Source organism: Daktulosphaira vitifoliae, unplaced genomic scaffold (genome assembly GCF_025091365.1).
Source record: "Daktulosphaira vitifoliae isolate Bord-2020 unplaced genomic scaffold, ASM2509136v1 Scaffold_2, whole genome shotgun sequence".
In the NCBI taxonomy this organism is placed as follows: domain Eukaryota; kingdom Metazoa; phylum Arthropoda; class Insecta; order Hemiptera; family Phylloxeridae; genus Daktulosphaira; species Daktulosphaira vitifoliae.
Window position 1 is genome coordinate 30,534,993 of NW_026099573.1, and position 19,691 is coordinate 30,554,683.

General features: G+C 25.9%; 2 protein-coding genes across 2 annotated transcripts; one reads left to right on the top strand and one right to left on the bottom strand.

The window, feature by feature from the left end:
* Window positions 1-3,178: 3,178 nt before the first annotated feature.
* On the bottom strand, window positions 3,179-6,680 carry LOC126897369 (uncharacterized). The gene is made up of 7 exons (XM_050670907.1): window positions 6,564-6,680; window positions 5,392-6,144; window positions 4,881-4,956; window positions 4,709-4,808; window positions 4,155-4,268; window positions 3,932-4,090; window positions 3,179-3,331 (listed from the first exon to the last, which is right to left on the bottom strand). The coding sequence occupies exons 2-7, from the start codon at window positions 6,134-6,136 to the stop codon at window positions 3,263-3,265; spliced, it is 1,263 nt and encodes a 420-aa protein (XP_050526864.1). The 5' UTR covers window positions 6,137-6,144; window positions 6,564-6,680; the 3' UTR covers window positions 3,179-3,262.
* A 1,591-nt stretch (window positions 6,681-8,271) lies between these two features.
* LOC126898117 (cilia- and flagella-associated protein 61-like) lies at window positions 8,272-14,547 on the top strand. The gene is made up of 5 exons (XM_050672066.1): window positions 8,272-8,313; window positions 8,380-8,492; window positions 8,750-8,910; window positions 10,486-10,612; window positions 14,382-14,547. Exons 1-5 carry the CDS (start codon window positions 8,272-8,274, stop codon window positions 14,545-14,547), a joined length of 609 nt encoding a protein of 202 aa, XP_050528023.1.
* The last annotated feature ends 5,144 nt before the right edge of the window (window positions 14,548-19,691 follow it).

The window sequence follows — 19,691 nt, forward strand, 5'->3', positions numbered from 1 at the left end:
GCATTAAAACGGTTATCTTTAGTCACGATGGTAGGAGTTCCTCTTATGTATTTNTTTTTCAAAAAATTTCCAAATTAAACCCAACCCAACAGGTAGATTCATATTAACATGAATAAGAAATTTCTTCTCACGAGAGGAGACTATAGTGATGGGATCCTTGATATTTATTGAAATTATTGAATCTAAATGTGATAAAAATCAAATAATTTCAAAAATTTTTTCTAATTTAAAAAAATGCAAAATATTATTGACACAGGTAGATTCAAATCTTGTACCCTTAGCGTGAAAGACACAAGTTTTACCGATTTGGCAACTATTCGTTGTTTTCATTGCATGATAAAATTAATTATTTAAGCTGATTCAAATTTAAAAATTACTTTTTCGACTTTAAAAAAGTAAAAAATTTTTAATAATTTTTATTTCTTATGTCTTATGAACTTTATTCTATGTCAATTAAATTGTATAATATTCATGAAAGTCAGTGTATTCGCCTTGTAAGATATTTTAAAATAAAATAAAATACAAAACCTAGAATTTTAACACAAAAATAGTACATTTTTGAATACGGTATCTATTTTCATTAAGAAGTAAATGTATATTTCGAATTTTTAGCTTCGATGCGATGCTGAGAAGGTATTAATTTTACTATGATGTGTTTTTTTTATTTATTTATTTTTTTTTGTGTCTGTTACCACTTTTTCTCAGCTCTCACCGAACAGATTTCTTTCAACGATACGGCAAAAGATCACAAATCATATCTAGTCGAACACATTACCCTCAAAAATTGAAAAAATTTTACTCGTTCCCCGTAAATGGGTGAAACCTCCAAAAAAATTACAAATTTAAAAATCACTAATTTTCGAAATTTCTTCAATTTTATTTTACTTAAAATTGTCATAACTTTTTTAAAAATGACCGATTCAATATAATTTTTTTTTTATAGATACCTTAGATATTTACCTATCATTTTATATATATTTGTGAACATTTGACCCTTTAACAGCTCACAGGAAGGGTTTCAAAATGACAACTTTTTTATAAAAAATTAACTTTTTCAACTTAAATTTTGAAAATGTTCCGGAAAGACTGACACTTTTATATATATATCATAAATTAAAGATAATGTAATATATTTTATTATGAAAAAAAAAAAAATTTGACCTCTGGACTTGTCTTCGTGATGAAAATGGCTACCAAATGCTATTATTGTGTGAAAATTCTCGATTTTATTTTTTACATTTTTAACTTTATAATGCTATGACATATTGAAAAGTGTATGGTTCAACACAATTTTTTTATGAGAAATAATATTTTTTAATAATACCTTTTTTATTCAGGATATTAATAAGAAAATAGCAAAGCATGTAGCTTTTGGAATAATCCACCAATTTTTTAAAATTAAACACTATCTAAAGATTTGCATCGAAGCGTTTTTTTTTTTGATAGTGATTTTAATATCATTATACTTGATCTATCTATGCCACGTCACCACTGTGCCGTGACCCCCCTGTGCTGGGTTTTTTATTAATTAAAATGAATATCAATGTTTTAAATTGATTATTACTTTGTTTGTAAAAAAAAATAAAGTAGCATGATGAAATAATTGTTGTTTTATCTGAAATTGAGTAATTTTTATTATATATCAAATTATTGTTTATAAAATATGAGTACTTGCTTTCACTCAGAGTCATGTAAAGAAGTAAAAGGTAACGGGAGCAAACCCTCTAGAGTACCAAAACGTATGAATACATTTCTTTTACATAAAAAGTATTTTGTTTAAAAATGTATAAAATAGAAACGTCAAATTTATTATGATTGCTTTATAGCACTAATGACAGTTAGCACAGCATTGCTCTGACAGACAGATTTTTTCTAAGTATTGTCATCGATATTTGCAAACCAATAAAATTTAGAAATATGGCAAGTTTACTTTGAGTCGTTCATTTACAAAAGTATCTGTATTCAATTTTTTTTACTTACCTTATTATTAAACTTAAAATTAGTAATTGACACAAAATAAATAATAATTTTTAACATATGTTTTTTTTCCACAACTAAATGACTCAATTATAATATAAGCTTTTTTCGGATAATAAAATTTTTAATCTTGAACATTTTCAAAATTATTTTAAAAAACCTCACGTTAGATTATCTTTTAAAGTCGTATTAGCAACATAACCGTGGCCTTACAGTAGTTAAAAAAATGTATATCTGTTCTGATAATAGAAATTTTATATCTTTCAGATTATATTTTCTATTAAGTATATCATCTAAAAGGCAATAAAGTTTGCAGTCATTTTTTAAATAACCGTTTACGTCAATATTGTGTCCATAAAAAAAAATGAACATTAATAAAGTAATACTGGCTTGTTGATTCAAGAAATGGTATAGAATTTTGCAGAATTTCTTTATACTGAAACCTATGATATTTTTCAGGTTTTATTTTTTTGGCGATATACATTTTTAAAATGCAAATAATTATCGGATAAAAAAATTATGTAAATTTTTTTGTTATTATAAAATCAAAACAAATATAGAGATTCCCATTTAAGAAAATTAAAGTTAAATTTTTACATTATTCCTAGCACGACTAAATTTTTGTATACTAATTCAAAAATAAGTATTTGTACTCTTGGTCTATAAAGAAGTGGCTAGTAGAAAAACTACCTTAAAAAAAAATACAGTTAAAATCAGTATAGTGAACTTTAGTATACATTGATCAGTAATTAACATCACTATCATAAAATGCATAAAACTAAAAATTTATAATAACAAATTATTTATACAATTATGGCTAGGGGTGATACTTTATTTTTTTAGATGGGAAGTGTTGTACGATAATTTGCTAACTTATTGATCATTGTAAACATGTATAGAGGGAAAAAAGGTCAAAACGTTACGAATTATACCTATAGCTATAACTCTTATGTAAATTTTTGACTGGGATTAAAATTAATAAAATCGCTGATTATATTAATTCAAATATTTATTGCGGGAGTATGTTCCACCCTCATACATCCAAAGATCTGGCCCATCTTTAATATGATATAAAAAAGTTCAATATTTAATTTTAACAAAGAAATAAAAGTAAAATTATTAACTAAGTAGAAATTTTATTATAAATAAAAGTATTCATGTGTAACAATCAATTCTTAAAACTTAAAGTTTCTTACACCTAGTTGTCTAAATTTTAAGATAAACTATACATATATTTTTGTTTACAATATTTATGCTCATACTAAACAAATTACCGCATTTATTATTATTTTTTATCTGGGCTTGATATAGTGTTAAGTATTACAGATACAACTGTGTAGGAAGTATTTATTACCTAAAAAAACATCATTATTACAAAAATAAATTATTATTTTATTTTTGATAATTTTGTTGGCATATACCAATTAAAAAAATGTCACTTATACATTATAATTATTTATTATACAACTTTTAGTAATTTGTTGAAGAATTATTTTTCTTTTTTATTAGTCTTCACCAAAAAGTAATACAGCACGACATTTAATTATAATAAATTAAAAATATAGCTTTGTAAAGTAGTGATATTATTAAGTATAGGTGATTTGTTTATAAAATGAGGAAGACAACTTAAAAAAAAATAATGGTTAATTTTGCATTTTATTTTTAATGTTTTTATATAACCATAGGGCCAGATTTGCGAGGGGGTAAATTAAACATTGGTCCCCACAAAAAAAAGGGTCTCTAAATGTATGCTAATACTTTTTTTGCTCATTTTTCATAAAAATAGTGAATAGTCACTAATATAAAGAAGGAGTTGAAAATTTAGCTTTTTTATTTAACTTAAGCTAAGGCTTACGATTCCGATAAATTCGCCTTTATTTAGGTTTATTTGTTTTACGTTAATTTATTTAATAAAATAGAGTATTTGGTATTCACTTTATAATTAATAACTTACGCTTAAAAATAGCTGAACGCTAATTATTTTTTTAGGTGAAAGTTTTAAGTTAATCTGATTAGCGTTGTTTTGTTTTTGAGTTAATAACATCCATTTTTTAAAATTTAAGTTCATATTTGTCCAATTGCATTTAAACAAATTTAAGTTGAATTCTTCTTTCTTGAAAACAGATTATATTAAACTTTATAACTAAAAAACTAACTAATTTACTGATAAAATTTACCTTTTCTGTTACAAGTTCCAATAAATAACATTCCATAAAAAATTCAATTGCTATAGCTATAAATGAGATAACCAATTTGAGATCAACTATTTTTGTATTGTTATTAGATAATCGCTGTAAAATTTAATTTTTATTATTGAAATATTTTTTTTTGAATAACGTATTATTAATTAAGTCTTATTACTGAATAAGTAAAATTAAAAATATTATTAATTTAAAAAACTAAAAATTGTATTATATCTTATTACTGACTTATGTAATTCTTGCCTATTTACAATTTTAAGTTAATAATAAATAAAAATAATTGTTTTATTTAGTTTTTATAAATGGACATATTTTAGTCGGTATAGAAATAGAGGGGGCTCATCAAATATTTTTTTGGCAAGTAGATATTAAGTGTGAGTTAAGATATAATTTTGTACAAAAGTAGTATCGAGAAAAATGTGTTTTGTATACTTATCCTTAAAAAAAAACCTATTCAAGCTATTGTTCATACATTTTTTGGTAACATTAACTAAATTATATTTTATTTAAAGAATAAAATTTGAATCTACCAGTACAAGTAAGTATGCTAAGCTCACAAGTCCAATGGAAAAATCAGCTATTTGAATTAAAATAACTCGACGTATAACCCCGAAAAAATCCATCAATTTCCTATTGTATATAAAATAATTATAAATAATTATTTGAAGTTTGCAAATACATTTTTGTCAGATATTTTATTACGTATTAACTTTTTGGTAGTTAATTATAATATTTTTTAAATCTTCGCAATATTTTATTTGACTATCTTCTTTGTTTGCTGAAAATAAAAATAAAAGAATGTTTTACATTTGTATAAAAGTTTAATTTATTGATTTAAAGCTTATTATGTATGAAGAAAAAAAATTTTATTCTATGGAGAGTTCGGATTTCAGCATTATATTTAAAAATCTTACTTCACAGAAACTTATCATTTTCCTTCATTTTATAAAATGTTTTTTGGGTTGATATATTATTAGGATTATTTTTAGAGGTGCAATAACTACATAATATGTAATTAGCGTACTTTCGAACTCATTGCCGAGTACATATTTGGATCGATAGTTACTATTTTGAGGTTGTGATTACATTGAGTTACTGAATGAGTAAAAATAACTACATAAAACTCTAGCCACAAAGATTTTTCTTATTTATACATTTTTCCAATCAGCCTCTTTAATAATTTGTTTATATATTATTATATTTATATACTTACCACTAGTGAGATCGTATGTAGTACCCAATTTTTTAACACTTTTCATAATAGTTTCATACTGTGCAGTTATAGCAAAACAAAATGATGCTATAAAAATATCAAACATCAGAATCGCATACATAATGAAAGTCAACAGACTGAATTCCAATAAGTAAAATATATAAAAATATTTTTCAAAAGTTTTAGAGGAAACTGGATACATTAAATTAAGAATACTTGATTCATTCAGATTTCGACCAAAAACTAATGGAAAAATACTCCAAACACAAATGATTAGAATGAAAAACACAAGACAGAGCCAAGTAAATGTTTTACTTAAACCAATATAATTATTCATTATTTTTTTGGCCCGTTGCACATATGAATTAGGCAAAAAATTCACACAAGCGATATCATAAAACTTCCATATGAAGTTGGAATTATTTATCAGTGTATATAATTTGTAGAGACAAAACGGATAATTACAGTAATAGAATAACAATTCAAAAAGTTGATCATATGTAATTAGTTTTCCGTAAAAAACTGCATAAATTATGCCTGTTAAACTGTAGAGTACAATTATTGCGTTCAGAATGATAAATGTCATATGTGCTAATAGGTAAATCTTAAATCCAAAAACCCTTTTAGTTCTCGGATTCAATAACTGATAAAATCCGTAGAGTCTAAATAGTTCCATATTTATTATAACTTTTCTTCCTTGATGTAAATTGTAAGGATTTTCCATTATTAATTGGTCATTTGGCATGATTTTACCTGTAAAATTTATGTTATAAATTAAATTAATTAAAATTATAACTACATATTTTATCTAACTTATAATATTAAGTTTAAATGATATAATTTCAGTGCTATTACATTACTGATACATTATTAAAATATTATTATAAATAAAAAATGTCTAATATTAAGGACTGTAATTATTAATTTCTATAAAAGCCAAACATAGAAATCATAAAAAAAAAATGTACAAATTTCTTATCAACTTTTGTTTTTTTGACTATAAACTTTATATATTCACTAGTCAAAATAAATTTAGTAGAAACAATAATTTCTAATAATTAATTTATAAATTAAAATTAATTTATAGTTTTACACTTAAAAAAGTCTCATTAACAGTTTATGATCAATCGGACAGTCATTCGATCAAGAATAATAAAATAACACTTCTATACCTCTAATAATATTTTAATTATTATTTAAAACAATAATTATTTTAACTTTATAGATTGATTAAAATTATATTTTGTTAAATATATTTGACTGTTTAACGAGTAACTGAAGTAATGACTTTACAAATCCTTTAGTATTGTTAAAATTTCACCTATATTTTTAAGTTAATATTTAATCTGTCTGGAGCTCCAAGTTAAGTAGTTTATTTGTTTTATATTTTTTTAGAAAACCCGCTAATGTAAATAAGTGTAATATAGTGAAACTTTTTGTTTGTATATAAAATAAGAATTGGAGGGTATTCTATTTATTAAAACATACGTGAAATGTTTTTTGTATTTCAAACCTACAAGAAGGTGGTTTATTATTAATAAGTTCATATTTTTTCAATTTTCTTTCATAGAACAATATTTTTTTTATTTTAAAAAATTTATGAATAAATTATAAGTATATTTTATATTGAAATATTTGATAACCACATACAAATAAAAATATATATAAATAATTGTATATTTTGGTTTAAAACAAATAATACATTTTTACAATACCAAAAAAAATTAATATTAGTTTATTAAAAAAATTCGTTTGGTTAAATAAGAGTGTTACCAAAATAATGTTTATCTTCAATGCAATTGAAAAATTACTTTTTCATTTTTAAGTTAACCTTTTTTTAAAGTTTTTTTTATGTGTTTAACACACTGTTTTAAATTTATCTCATAATATAGGGAAGTATTTTGGATATATCATGAATGTATATGTTCAAATTGAATAATGAAATAAGAATATTAAAATATTGTCAAGGCGAATAATTCAAAGGTTAATAAAATGTTAATGATATCTTATGAGATTTTCTCAGAAAAGCACTGTCGTAACACAATAAAATGAAATGAAACAAGTGTAAAAAGTAATTGTGATGTGTACGAAGATGAATATGAGGATGTGGTGCCTGCTGTCGAGGTATTCACGTGCGTGTGGTCGTACAGCAGTCACCGTGCTCGGCTGACACTTCGGGTTAGCTGTGGGTGTCGAAAGGCTGTTGTTATAGGAAGGGAATAAGGGTAACACCTAGGTATGAGGTGCAGACGAAGTGCAAGACACAAATACCAGGTGTACCCAAAAGAAGCCCAAACTAAAAATTTGTATTTATTTATAATAAGTTAAAGAAACTATTAAAAATAATTTAAATGATTCACTTTACCCAAATCCAAGGTAAAGTGAATATTTTTAACTGATCAATTTGTTTCAATAAAATTTATCTTATATGGCTATTTTGTTCTAAATAGTTTCTATTTACTTTACTTATTCTGTATAATTTACTTTTTCTTAATTATAACAAGTATTAAGTTTAAATTTAAAGGTATAATACCTACCTTTTAACTGTTTAAAACACATAATGAAATGAATATTTCTTAAAAATTATGTAAAATTGATTCCTTTGAATGACTAAAAAGTTATACCATAAAGGTATTATAGGTTTATGTACTGGTAGGGGGAAACTTGTGAGGAGTCAATTAGTAAATTTATCTTCTAGGTTTAATGTATTATTGGACATGTGACAAGGGTCAGTCGGATATGAATTGTACTATTAAGTGAAAAATATTTTTTTCTATTACTATAGCAATTTATACACATACCTATTATACATATTTTTTTTCAAAATCATAATTTGCAAAAGTAAAAAATTAATTTGATGACATTGTAAAATAATTCAAAATGAATGGAATTAAACCTAATGGTGATACTGAGGCTATTGAAGTAAAACAAAGCTGCTATATAAAGGGTTTAAGGTTCATAGCTTTTTAATTATTTATGGATATTTAGTATAGTATTGGTTCATGGAGAATAGTACTTCTATCAGATTTACCAGAATTAGAAGAAATGGTTAATAACGTTTCCCGCAAAGTCTTTGGTCCATTTGATATCACATTAATGATGTAAGTAAATTTTAAAAAAAGTCATCTATAAATTTTAGGAGATATTTTTTCAGAGAAATTAATGTATTGTCATTGTGTCAACTGAATTATAATAAAGAAATTTCGAGTTTTGTATCACTTTCAAATAAACCAAATATTGCTTGCATTCCTACAGAACACTGGACCGAGTGGCTCCAACACCTTTATAAGTATACTATTTTATATATATTGTAATACTTATATTTTATTGTACTAAAAGAAATTTACTAAAATCATAGTTTTAAAAACGTCACTCAAAATAACACATTGTTTATCCATCTTTTGCTATTCCAAAATTTTGAGTACATGGCATATTTTTCTTTATTACTTCAGACAGTATACTCTCAACTTCCAGAAATTTCATATATTTTTCTGGTAAAGCCACCAAATACAGAGTTATGTAAGTAAAATGTTGCATTAGTTATGTAATAAAAACTACCTAATAGAGTGGGGATCGGCATAGATGTAGACTTTGGTATAGATTTATATCTAACAGTGATTAACATCACTATCATAAAATACTTTGTCACGATTGTACGTAAATTAAAAAACAAAAAAATAAAAATTGAATAATTTTAGAGAAAATAATACAAATTATCATTAAACAAAAAATTATTTCTAGTATAACAATCGACAAAACGTTTTTAAAATAGAATATTTAAATATATAAGTTTAAAAAATGCAAATGTTAAGGAACATTTAAAAAGTTTAAATAAAAAAAAAGGTTTGATACGTCTTATTTAAACCCAACCTGTTCTGAATTTTTTTAGGATTTTATAAATAGGCACTTAGAAAAAGGTTACCTATAGTATATCCTGTTAAAATCCCATAAAGATCCGGTTTTTTTTTTAATAATTGCAATTTTAAAATTTGATTTTTCTAATTTTCGACGACTCTAATTTTGAAATATTTCATAAATATCTAATATAAAGGGCTTTTTAAATTGCTGATAGAGATATCTTCATAAAATTTTTTGTTCAATTTTCATAAAACTTGTAATCAGGATAAAATTAAGGAAGGTGAAGTTACTTTTGGAATAATTCAATAACACATTCTAAAAACTAAAAACTAAATACTATATACAGATTTTCATTAAAGCGTTTTTTTAAGATAGTGATTTAAATCACCGTCAGATATCATAAGTACTTGTCCCTATATTTCGCGTGCTCTTTGAGCCGTGACTCCATTGTCTGCCGTTTTTATAAGCAGTTAGATAAGATCAAAGAAGATAAATTTTCTAATGTAAAATATAAATACTATATTAAGTCTTTAAAAACCACCAATTATTAGACAAATCAACGAAATATATACAACTCATCTACTTGAACAAAATACTTTCTTGATTATTTCCTGAGAACACTTTTTCAAATTCTTATCTAATCTAAAAACATTATTAATATATATAAATAATGTACTTTGTAAAGTCTTCCCACACTCTAAGATTTTAAAGGATGTATTTATTATAAATACCAATGTTTTAAAGTAACAATTAATTTTATAAGTTTAAGCATTCGTTATTTTTCTAATGTATAACATGTTTAGAAATTCCTTGCAAAAAAAAAAAAAATTTATAACACAAAATATGAGTCAATAAAATTTTATGATATTAATTTACATTCACTTGAATTGAATAATAAATTTTATTAAATAAACAAAAAAATATATATGTATTTCGATTTGACATAAATTATTCCTAAAGATATTAGAAAAAGTATGCAAGTGATATACAACAAAAAAAAAATTTTTTTCATAAAATTTTTTATTTAATCAGTTTTTTTCTAAAAGTTTTGTATAATATTTCTATTTGCCTTAAAATTAAAAGGTTTTTTATAATTTAATTATTAATTTTCAACAGTGGATTTTTTTAAAATTTTAAATAACTATCAACTTATTAAAGTGTATGAACTTAAGTTTGATATTTAATGAATACAAACAATATTAATTAAATTATTAGTAAATAAAATTTATTTTAAAGGTGCAGAATTGTGTTTGCCATTTCATACTTTACGTGGAAAAATTAGCAATTTGGAATCTGAGAATCCAGAAATTTTGTACCATTCTAAAGATTTTATTATAAAAAAAACGCATTTACGCCTTGCTGAGTAAGTTTTGTTTAGTCAGGATCCTGACTAAAATATTAAAAATATCCTCTTGAATTACGGGGCCGACCTTCACTGACTCATTAAATGATATTCTTTTTGTATTTTTCGCTGACGCATCAAAAATTACGCGTAGTTTGGCAGTGGTAGTGTGCCTTTAATCGAGTATCCCATACATCGACTCATATTCCTTTGTAAAAAGTGTATAGGTCACTTATGTCTCAGTACAATTACTTATTTGCAAGTTGAATTTGTAAAGGATTTGGAATTGATACTTATGGCACATGCGTCATTGGTATAAAATCTTTCACATCCTTCAGTAGTACAAATGATGTACACTTTAAGTCGAAGTTTTAGCCTAAATTTAACAATACATGCAACTTAAGACCCATTCGACGAATTACCAATTCAGAAGATAATGTGATTAGTTTTTTCTTGGAAGAATTGTTGTTTGTTTGTCAATTGGTTTTCAATGAAGTTGGGCATCGAACCAAAATCCTGCAGTACTATGGTCATACAGAACTTAACGGTAACTTAACTTAATGACATATTTTACACTTATACGCCAAAGATTGCCCTTACAAATCGGACACTATGATAGTTTTGTCGTCGTCAGTAAGACCACTGTTGACTCTTGATTGCCGGTTGTGCTTCACTGTTAGCTACAACAATTGTCTTTGACCATTGATGTCTTATCTTTGACTATTTTGTTTTGTTCCGTATTGGACTTAATATGATCAGCCGCTTCAACAGATTCAAAAATAAAACGCCTTTTGTAGAGAAAATCTTTAAGCTCACTTACTGTCGATGACTTATCATCAAAATCACGTAGATTACCGATTGCCGTGAATCACTGAGAGAAATATGCCCTTAAAAGTTAACCATTCATCATAACGTCCATTAAAAGTTGGCAGTGGTATAATGGGCATTTTATTTATCTATAGCGTGCAGTTTTTGAACTAGAACTCTGACATTAATTTGTTGAAATAGTTTTAGTAAAATTGGTCATTTGTGCAAATATAACTGACAATTATTCGAAAACCTAATCATCGACATTATACTTTATGATAAACTGCTAGTTGTTTTCAGCAATATCTTCAATCTTGTTTTGAATTAATTTAAATCCCAATTTAAGTCCTCATTAAATAATTTACTTAATCTAACTCCATTACTTAATCACTTATTTTTTGTTACGTGAATTATGCCTATCACAGCTTCAAGTAGGTGTCTTCATGTAGTTATAGCTTTTATTTAGAATTGCTATAAATATTAATCGTAATGACATTCAATCAATACTATTGTGTTATTTATACATATGTCTTTACAAACAAATTTATTATATACAATAAAAAAAAACTTACTTATTTGTTAATATAAAAACAAACAGTGACTTTATTTTAAACTTAATAATAATAACTTTTTCCTTGGTTTCAGCCATTCAAGACCATACCTTTATATAAACATACTGTTATCTATCTCTATTTTCTGCTAACTCCCACCAATGACTTTCTGGCTCCACTGTTTCTGTATCCCTTTTAATGCAATCCTCCCATCTTAAACACGGTCTTCTAAGAGGTTTCTTTCCTACTGGGTTTTCCTCTATTACTTTTCTTAAAAGTGAATCATGCTTCCTCTAGGCATGATCTACCCAACCCAGTTGTCTTTTTTTAATTTCTTTCAGTATATTAGGTCACTGAAAAAAGAATTACAGTTCATCGTTGTGTAGTTTCCTTCATTCATTTGTGAGAACATTAAAGTATGCTCCATAAATTTTTCTAAATACTTTCCTCTGAAACACTGCCATTCTTTGTTCCTCAGCTTGAAAGGTTACAAATATTATAAAAAAAATCGAATTAATTGGCCGTAAAGAAAAATTTGTAACTTTCATGGCGCGTTGAAAAATTAAAAAGAAAAAGGTCGCCAACCCACTGGGCGAGACAAAGTATTGTCGGACCACAGTAGGATTTTAAAAAGAAAATAAATTTTGTACATTAAAAACAATTTTAAAATAAATAGAAAAATATTAAAAATTGAAGTCGATATCCGTTGAGTCGTTGATAGTAGATGTACACCAAAATCTCGTGACAGTTGTCACATAACCATAATAATAAAAATACTAGTTAAACCTACACTTTTACAATTAGATAATACGATGAACGTAGTCGGGTACCCACCAGCTATTAATCGAGGCATTACCACTAAGCACGGTGGGTATACGCCCCAAGTAAGCGACTGGTTTTAGGCAGTTAGACTTAGCTTGCAAGACGTTGGGACACCCCGGAATAAAATGCACTACGTCACCACATTGTACTTATGATATATATGCATCACCCAATATAATTTCATACAAAACCTATATAAAAAAAAAATCACAAAAAATGTATAGACATAACATGACAGGTGGTTTTGTCACACGCCTGCCATGTTGTGGGACCTAAATAAAAAAAATAGGGGCACCTAAAAATGTACTCTGATTTTTCTTCATTAATCCTAAGTCCTACTTTCTCAGCAGCCCTTATAAGTGATTTCCCATTTTTATTACTATCTCTCTGTTCCTTCCCAATAGAGCAATATCATCCACACACGTCAAAATATTAATTATTAATACTAATTCAATCCCTTCACAAAAATTGATTTCTCTTACTATCTTCAACAGCACTAAGTTAAATAGTATCGGAGAAAGCGCATCCCTTTGTCTTAAGCCTGGCAGTACTTCTACTGGTTGTGACAACATATTTGCTATCTTCACTTTAATCTTTGTTTCATATATATTTGCCTTTACAAGATTAACTAGCTTTTGTTTTTCATTTCTGAATACTTAACTTGCGCTTTTCTGACACTATATGCAATTTTTTTTTCTCTATTATGTTGGTCATTAAGCTATTGGTTTCTAGTTTCTTTTCTCCAATTTAAAGTATCTTCACGTACGTCGATTCTTACAGCTTATACTTTTCCGATTTCTGACTTTTTCACTATCTTTATAGTATGTTTAATTTTCTTTCATTTTGCATCAATTGAGTCATTTATACCTGTAACTATCCTTCTGATTTTTTCCAACACCTGATACTTGTATTTTACACAAGTATTAATATTGTTTAGTTTAGCTGTGTCATATTTGTCTACAATTATTCTATTTTTGTGTGTAACCTTTTTTATTTTGACTTTCATTTTTTCTTTAACCAGATAGTGATCCGAATCACCATCGCCTCCTCTCATCGTTTTTATGTCTTGAATACAGTTTTTGAATCTTGTGCTCACTAGAATGTGGTCGATTTGGTTGATTTGCCTTCCGTCTAGTGACATCCATGTTTCCTTATAAGTATTTTTATGAGGAAACATTGTACTTTTCAATACAAGACTATTTCCACATACGAAATTGATAAATCTTTATCTATTATCATTTATAATCTTGTACAGGCTATAGCTTTCAATTATTGATCTGAATACAGCCTCTTTACCAACACTTGCGTTTGGGACATCTAAAACTATTTTTATATAATGTTTTAATAATAATAACAAGAAACAAAAAGGAAAAAACACATGTTCTTCTCATTTGATTTTATTCTTTTGATTAAGGGTAGTTGGAAGTGGAGGCAACCTTTATGTACTGCTCTGCCTGGCTAGTAGCGTTGATTCCCTACAGCTACCCGCTAGTTCATTGGTTGTCCGGTCCAGGATTCCTGCCTCTATGTTCGCCGACAGTGTAGATATTATATTAAAAAGTAGAACAATAAATATCATTAATTATAAATAGACAATTTGTTAACTGTAGAGAAAGTGACAATGATGACCTCAGGCAAAATTTAGGAAAAAAATTACATTTCATGGATAAATATTATGGTGAATACTGTTTAGCAGAATTATTTGGATACCCAGGAAATAATCGAGTCAACTTAGTACCAATTGTAAGAAAAATTATGTCAAAACTAACGTACTAAACTAAAACTAATCCTAAGTAAACTAGACCTTTGCTTTAGACTGGGCTAAAAAAAAAATTGGGTTTAGTTTTTATTGAATTTTTCTTTAATTATATTCTAGTAAAACTAGGTAAACCTGGTCTAATAAATGAAGAAGAATATTAAAAGGAAAAATTAAATAAGCCTACTAAAATTTTTCTTCTACTTAGTTACCTCGCCATTTCAAAACTAGAAAGTTATAATATATCTACACTGAAAAAAATCCCTTGGTAAGATCAACAAATGCATTATCAAAATACCCCCAAAAACTTTGTTAAATGAATCATAGTTTATTGTTAATTTGACCATTAATTTTGTTAGAATAACGAAACATTTATCAAATTAAAAATTGTTTTATTAATTAACAAATAATTATTCAACTAGTAAAAAAAAGGACAAACTTAAACAATTTAATTCATAATAATATGAAGTATGCAATTTACGAATATAGTTTTTTTTTTCGAACATAGCATTAAACTTTTTATCAAAATTATTCTTTTGGTGATATTTACAAATATGAAAAAAACCCAGCACAGTGGGGTCGTGGCATAGTTGGGTCCAGTATAGATGATATCTGACAGTGATTAAAATCACTATCATAAAAAACGCTTCGATGCAAATCTGTAGACAGTGTTTAATTAAAAAAAAAAAAAATTTGTTAAAATAGCATATTTTTGAATATGGTAGCCATTTGCGCATAGAAGATAGGTCGTCGGGACAAATTTTTTTTTTTATTTTATAGTACACAAAATAAGTTTTAATTTGATACATGTTTAAAGGGCGCAGTATTTCCGGAACATTTTCAAAAATTAAGTTGAAAAAGTTATTTTTTTAAAAAAGTTACTATTTTAAATCCCCCCAGTGAGCAGAATAAGTGTTAGATTTTCAAAAAAAATTATATCAAATGAAAGGGAAATATCTAAGGTTTCAATACAAAAAAATATTATTTTTATTTGTTCATTTTTGAAAAAGTTATGGCAGTTTTAAGTACAAAAAACATCCCGATAAAAGGTAATTTTTATCGCAAACATTACATTTTTTTTTAAATTTCGACAGCCATTTGCACATAGTAGATAGGTCGTCGGGACAAATTTTTTTTTTCATTTTATAGTACATAAAATAAGCTTTAATTTGATATATGTTTAAAGGACGCAATATTTCCGGAACATTTTCAAAAGTTCAGTTGAAAAAGATCTATGTTTTTTACAATATTTCAAGTTTTGAACGTTCCCTATATAAGAGGAAATTGTCCAATTTTAATAAAAAGTATGTCAAATGAAAGATGTACTTATAATGTATTTAGAAAAAAAAAATTTGTGCTGATATATACATTTTTCAAAAAGTTATAGCATTTTTAAGTTGAAAATTTAAAATCGAAAATTTTAACAAAAAATAGTAGTTTTTTAACTACGGCAACAGTTTAAATGTAGAAGATAAAGTGTCGGGACAAATTTTTTTTTCCATTTTATAGTACACAAAATAAGTTTTAATTTGATATATGTTTAAAGGACGCAGTATTTCCGGAACATTTTCAAAAATTAAGTTGAAAAAGGTAGTTTTTGTAAAAAAGTTGCTATTTTAAATCTCCCCCAATGAGCAGGTTAAGTGTTAGATTTTCAAAAAAATGATATCAAATGAAAGGGAAATATCTAAGGTTTTAGTATAAAAAAAAATTATGTTGATTTGTTGATTTTTCAAAAAGTTATGGAAGTTTTAAGAAAAAAAAGTGAAAAAATTTCAAAAATTAGCGATTTTTAAATTTGTAATTTTTTTGGATATTTCCCCCATTTGCGGGGAACGAGGGAATTTTTTTCNGCATATTTCCCCCATTTGCGGGGAACGAGGGAATTTTTTTTAATTTTTAAGGGTAATGTCTCCAACTAGATACGATTTGTGATCTTTTGACGTATTTTTGAAAGAAATCAGTCCAGTGAGAGCTGAGAAAAAGTGGCAACAGACACAAAAAAAAAATAAATAAATAAAAAAAACACATCATAGTAAAATACCTTCTCAGCTTCACATCGAAGCTAAAAGTTCAATTCAATGGGGATCCATCTAAATGGAGTTGAGAAATTTGATTAGTCTATTATTGATTAATTTAAATAACTGTTGTAAAACGCTTCAATGTGTATTATACATAACAAAATAAAAATTGTCGTATTTATTAAGTTTATACAGTAGGGACGTAGCATAGTTGGGTCCAGTATAAATAATATCTGATAGTGATTAAAATCACTATCATAAAAAACACTTTGATGCAAATCTGTAGATAACGTTTACTTTTAAAAAAATAATGGATTATTCCAAAAGCTACATGAACTCATATTTTATTATTTATATTCTGATTACAAGTTTTATGATTGATTTATAAGTGTAATATATGAATAAATAAATATATATAAATATTAATAATTTATAAATATAAATAGTACTTATCTTAAAAAAATATATAATGATCCATACATTTTTCAAAAAGTTATAGCATTATATAGTTTAAAATATAAAAAAGAATTTTTTTTATTAACTTTGATGTCTGTTTTTTTGTTAATTTTTTTTTTTTAATATTTAAGTATATTACATAAGTTTCAATATATATATATAAGTGTCAGTATTTCCGAAACATTTAAAAAAAATAAGTTGATAAAGTTCTACTTTCTTTATGCGTTTGTTAGTTTTGAACCCCCCCTGTATAAAGATAAATGGTCCGACTTAAAAAAAAATTTGAAAGAAATTGGTTTGGTGAGAGCTGATAAAAGGTGGTAACAGACACAAAAAAAACGTCATAGTATAAATAATACCTTCTCAGCTTTGCATCAAAGCTAAAATAAAAATGTTTAAATAACATTACTAGTAAAAATATTATATTCAAAAATTATACATATCAATGATCTTGTTAAAATAATTAATATTTTTGGTCATATAAAAGAATTTAGATACTTTTAAGAATTTAGACCAGTTACAAAAGTTTCACAAAGAATTTTTTTTTTAATTTGACTTTTTCCTATCTAGTTGTAAGCTAACTCGTTCAGGAAAAGCCTAATTACAAAAAAAATTAAGACCCGTTCTTTTGCAACTTATATACAAAGATTATACGCCTAAACTAATAATTATTGCAATATATTTAATTTATTTCTAATATTGAATCACCTTTTTGATTTTGGTGAATTTATATTTAATTAATGGTAAAGTTTTGTGCAAATAACGCTCTAAAGCGCATGGCCTCATATAGAGGGACACACTTTTCATACACCATACCTCTTGCCACTAAAGAAATATAATTTTCCAATTGGCAATTACAAGCTTAAAAAAATATTTATTTTAAGAATTCTCAAGACTTTTATTAAGAAAACCAATTTAATTCAAACCTCTTGTGAAACTGGGTCCTTAATTATTATTGTTATATTTATAACAATGAAAACTAGCATCTTAAACTAGTTATTTTCTAAAATAAAAATTACTTTTGTCAATAATTCATTACTTTTATATTGACAGCATGACGTCAATGGATTTGTAACTATTAATACAAATTTGAACTATGCGCTCATAGAAAATATATTCGATTTAAGTAATTTTCCTGGTCTTCTAGTACCAATTAGATCTGATTTAATTCAATATGAAGAAACTGTCAATGAATCTGGTGATTTTAGTTATGACAATGACAAAAATTATCGCAATCAAACTGATGCTATTATTTTGTTAAATGCTCAAGAGTTATTATTTTTTCTTTAATTTATTTATTTTAGAGAAAAATAATTATAAAATACCACAATTAGTAACTGTTATTTAATTGTTTTATAGTGATTTTAAAACAAAAATATCAAATAAATTTTCATTTCAAAAGGATTTCTCATTATATACAAAAAAATTCCAAGACCACAGTTTAAATCAACGTGAAATTTACAAAAACAAAAAATCAACAAAAAAAGAAAATATTTCCGATTGTGAAAATATTTTTTACAAAAGACTCGAGAGTAAAATTTTGGATATTATTTAATTAACTAATATTAAACTTACAAAGGTTAATTTTTTTTAATGCATTAAATAGTTAAAAATCACTTAATTAGTTTTTAATATATATTTTAGTTTAGTTGTTTTTCTTAATTGGATGTCATATAAAATATTATTTTAATATTAGATATTCCTAATTTTTTTTGGAAATACCAAGATAAAGAATTAAACATCAACCAAAATTCTTCTAGTAGACATATAGAATCGTCATCTTTAATAAATTTTACAAAAGAGACTTCGTTCAAAAATACTTCGTTCATCATTGAGCTAATACTTATAAATGAAGACACTGAAAATATGTATTTACACCATTATCTTCATATGTGTAAGAAAGTATTCATATTTATATTTTATAGGTGTATAAGAGATTATTTAGTTTCGTGTTTTGATCATTTTTCTCAGTATGAATATTGTGTAATAGCAATCCCAACAATTGCAAAATCTTCTGGATTAAAAAAATACTTCGTCGTAAGTTTATTGCTAGTGATCATAAGCCTTCGTTTTAATCAAATATTTTGTGATTTCTAACTATGTAAATCTTCTTCTTCCTCGCCTTAATCCCAACTAATTGGATTCGGCCACCCTTATCCTAAACTTTCACTTGACACATACGATCTCCCACATCACTTACTCTCACATTAGCTGTCCTCAAATCGCATTCAATAGCATTCCTCCATTTCTTTTTTGGTTTTCCTCTACCTCTTCTTCCTTCAACATTAATTTTTATAACTGTTCTTACAGCTTCCGATTCTTCTCTCCTCATAACATGACTTAACTAAGTCTATTTTCTCTCATCTTATCCACGAATGACGCTGCACCTATACTCCCTCTTATATGCTCATTCCTTATTCTATCTAACTGATCCTAAACACTTAAAATTCTCCAACTCTCCAATCACGTCCTCGCCTATTGTCACTGACCTATACTATATTATACTATACACCTATCTTATATGCTCGTTCCTTAGTCTATCTTTTTAGTCACTCCACTCATCCATCTAAGCATTCTAATCTCTGCTACACTCATTCTCTGCTCTACTTTCTTATCAACCGCCCAACACTCTGAACTTACGTCATAGCTGGCCTTATTACAGTCTTATAGAATTTACCTTTCAGCCC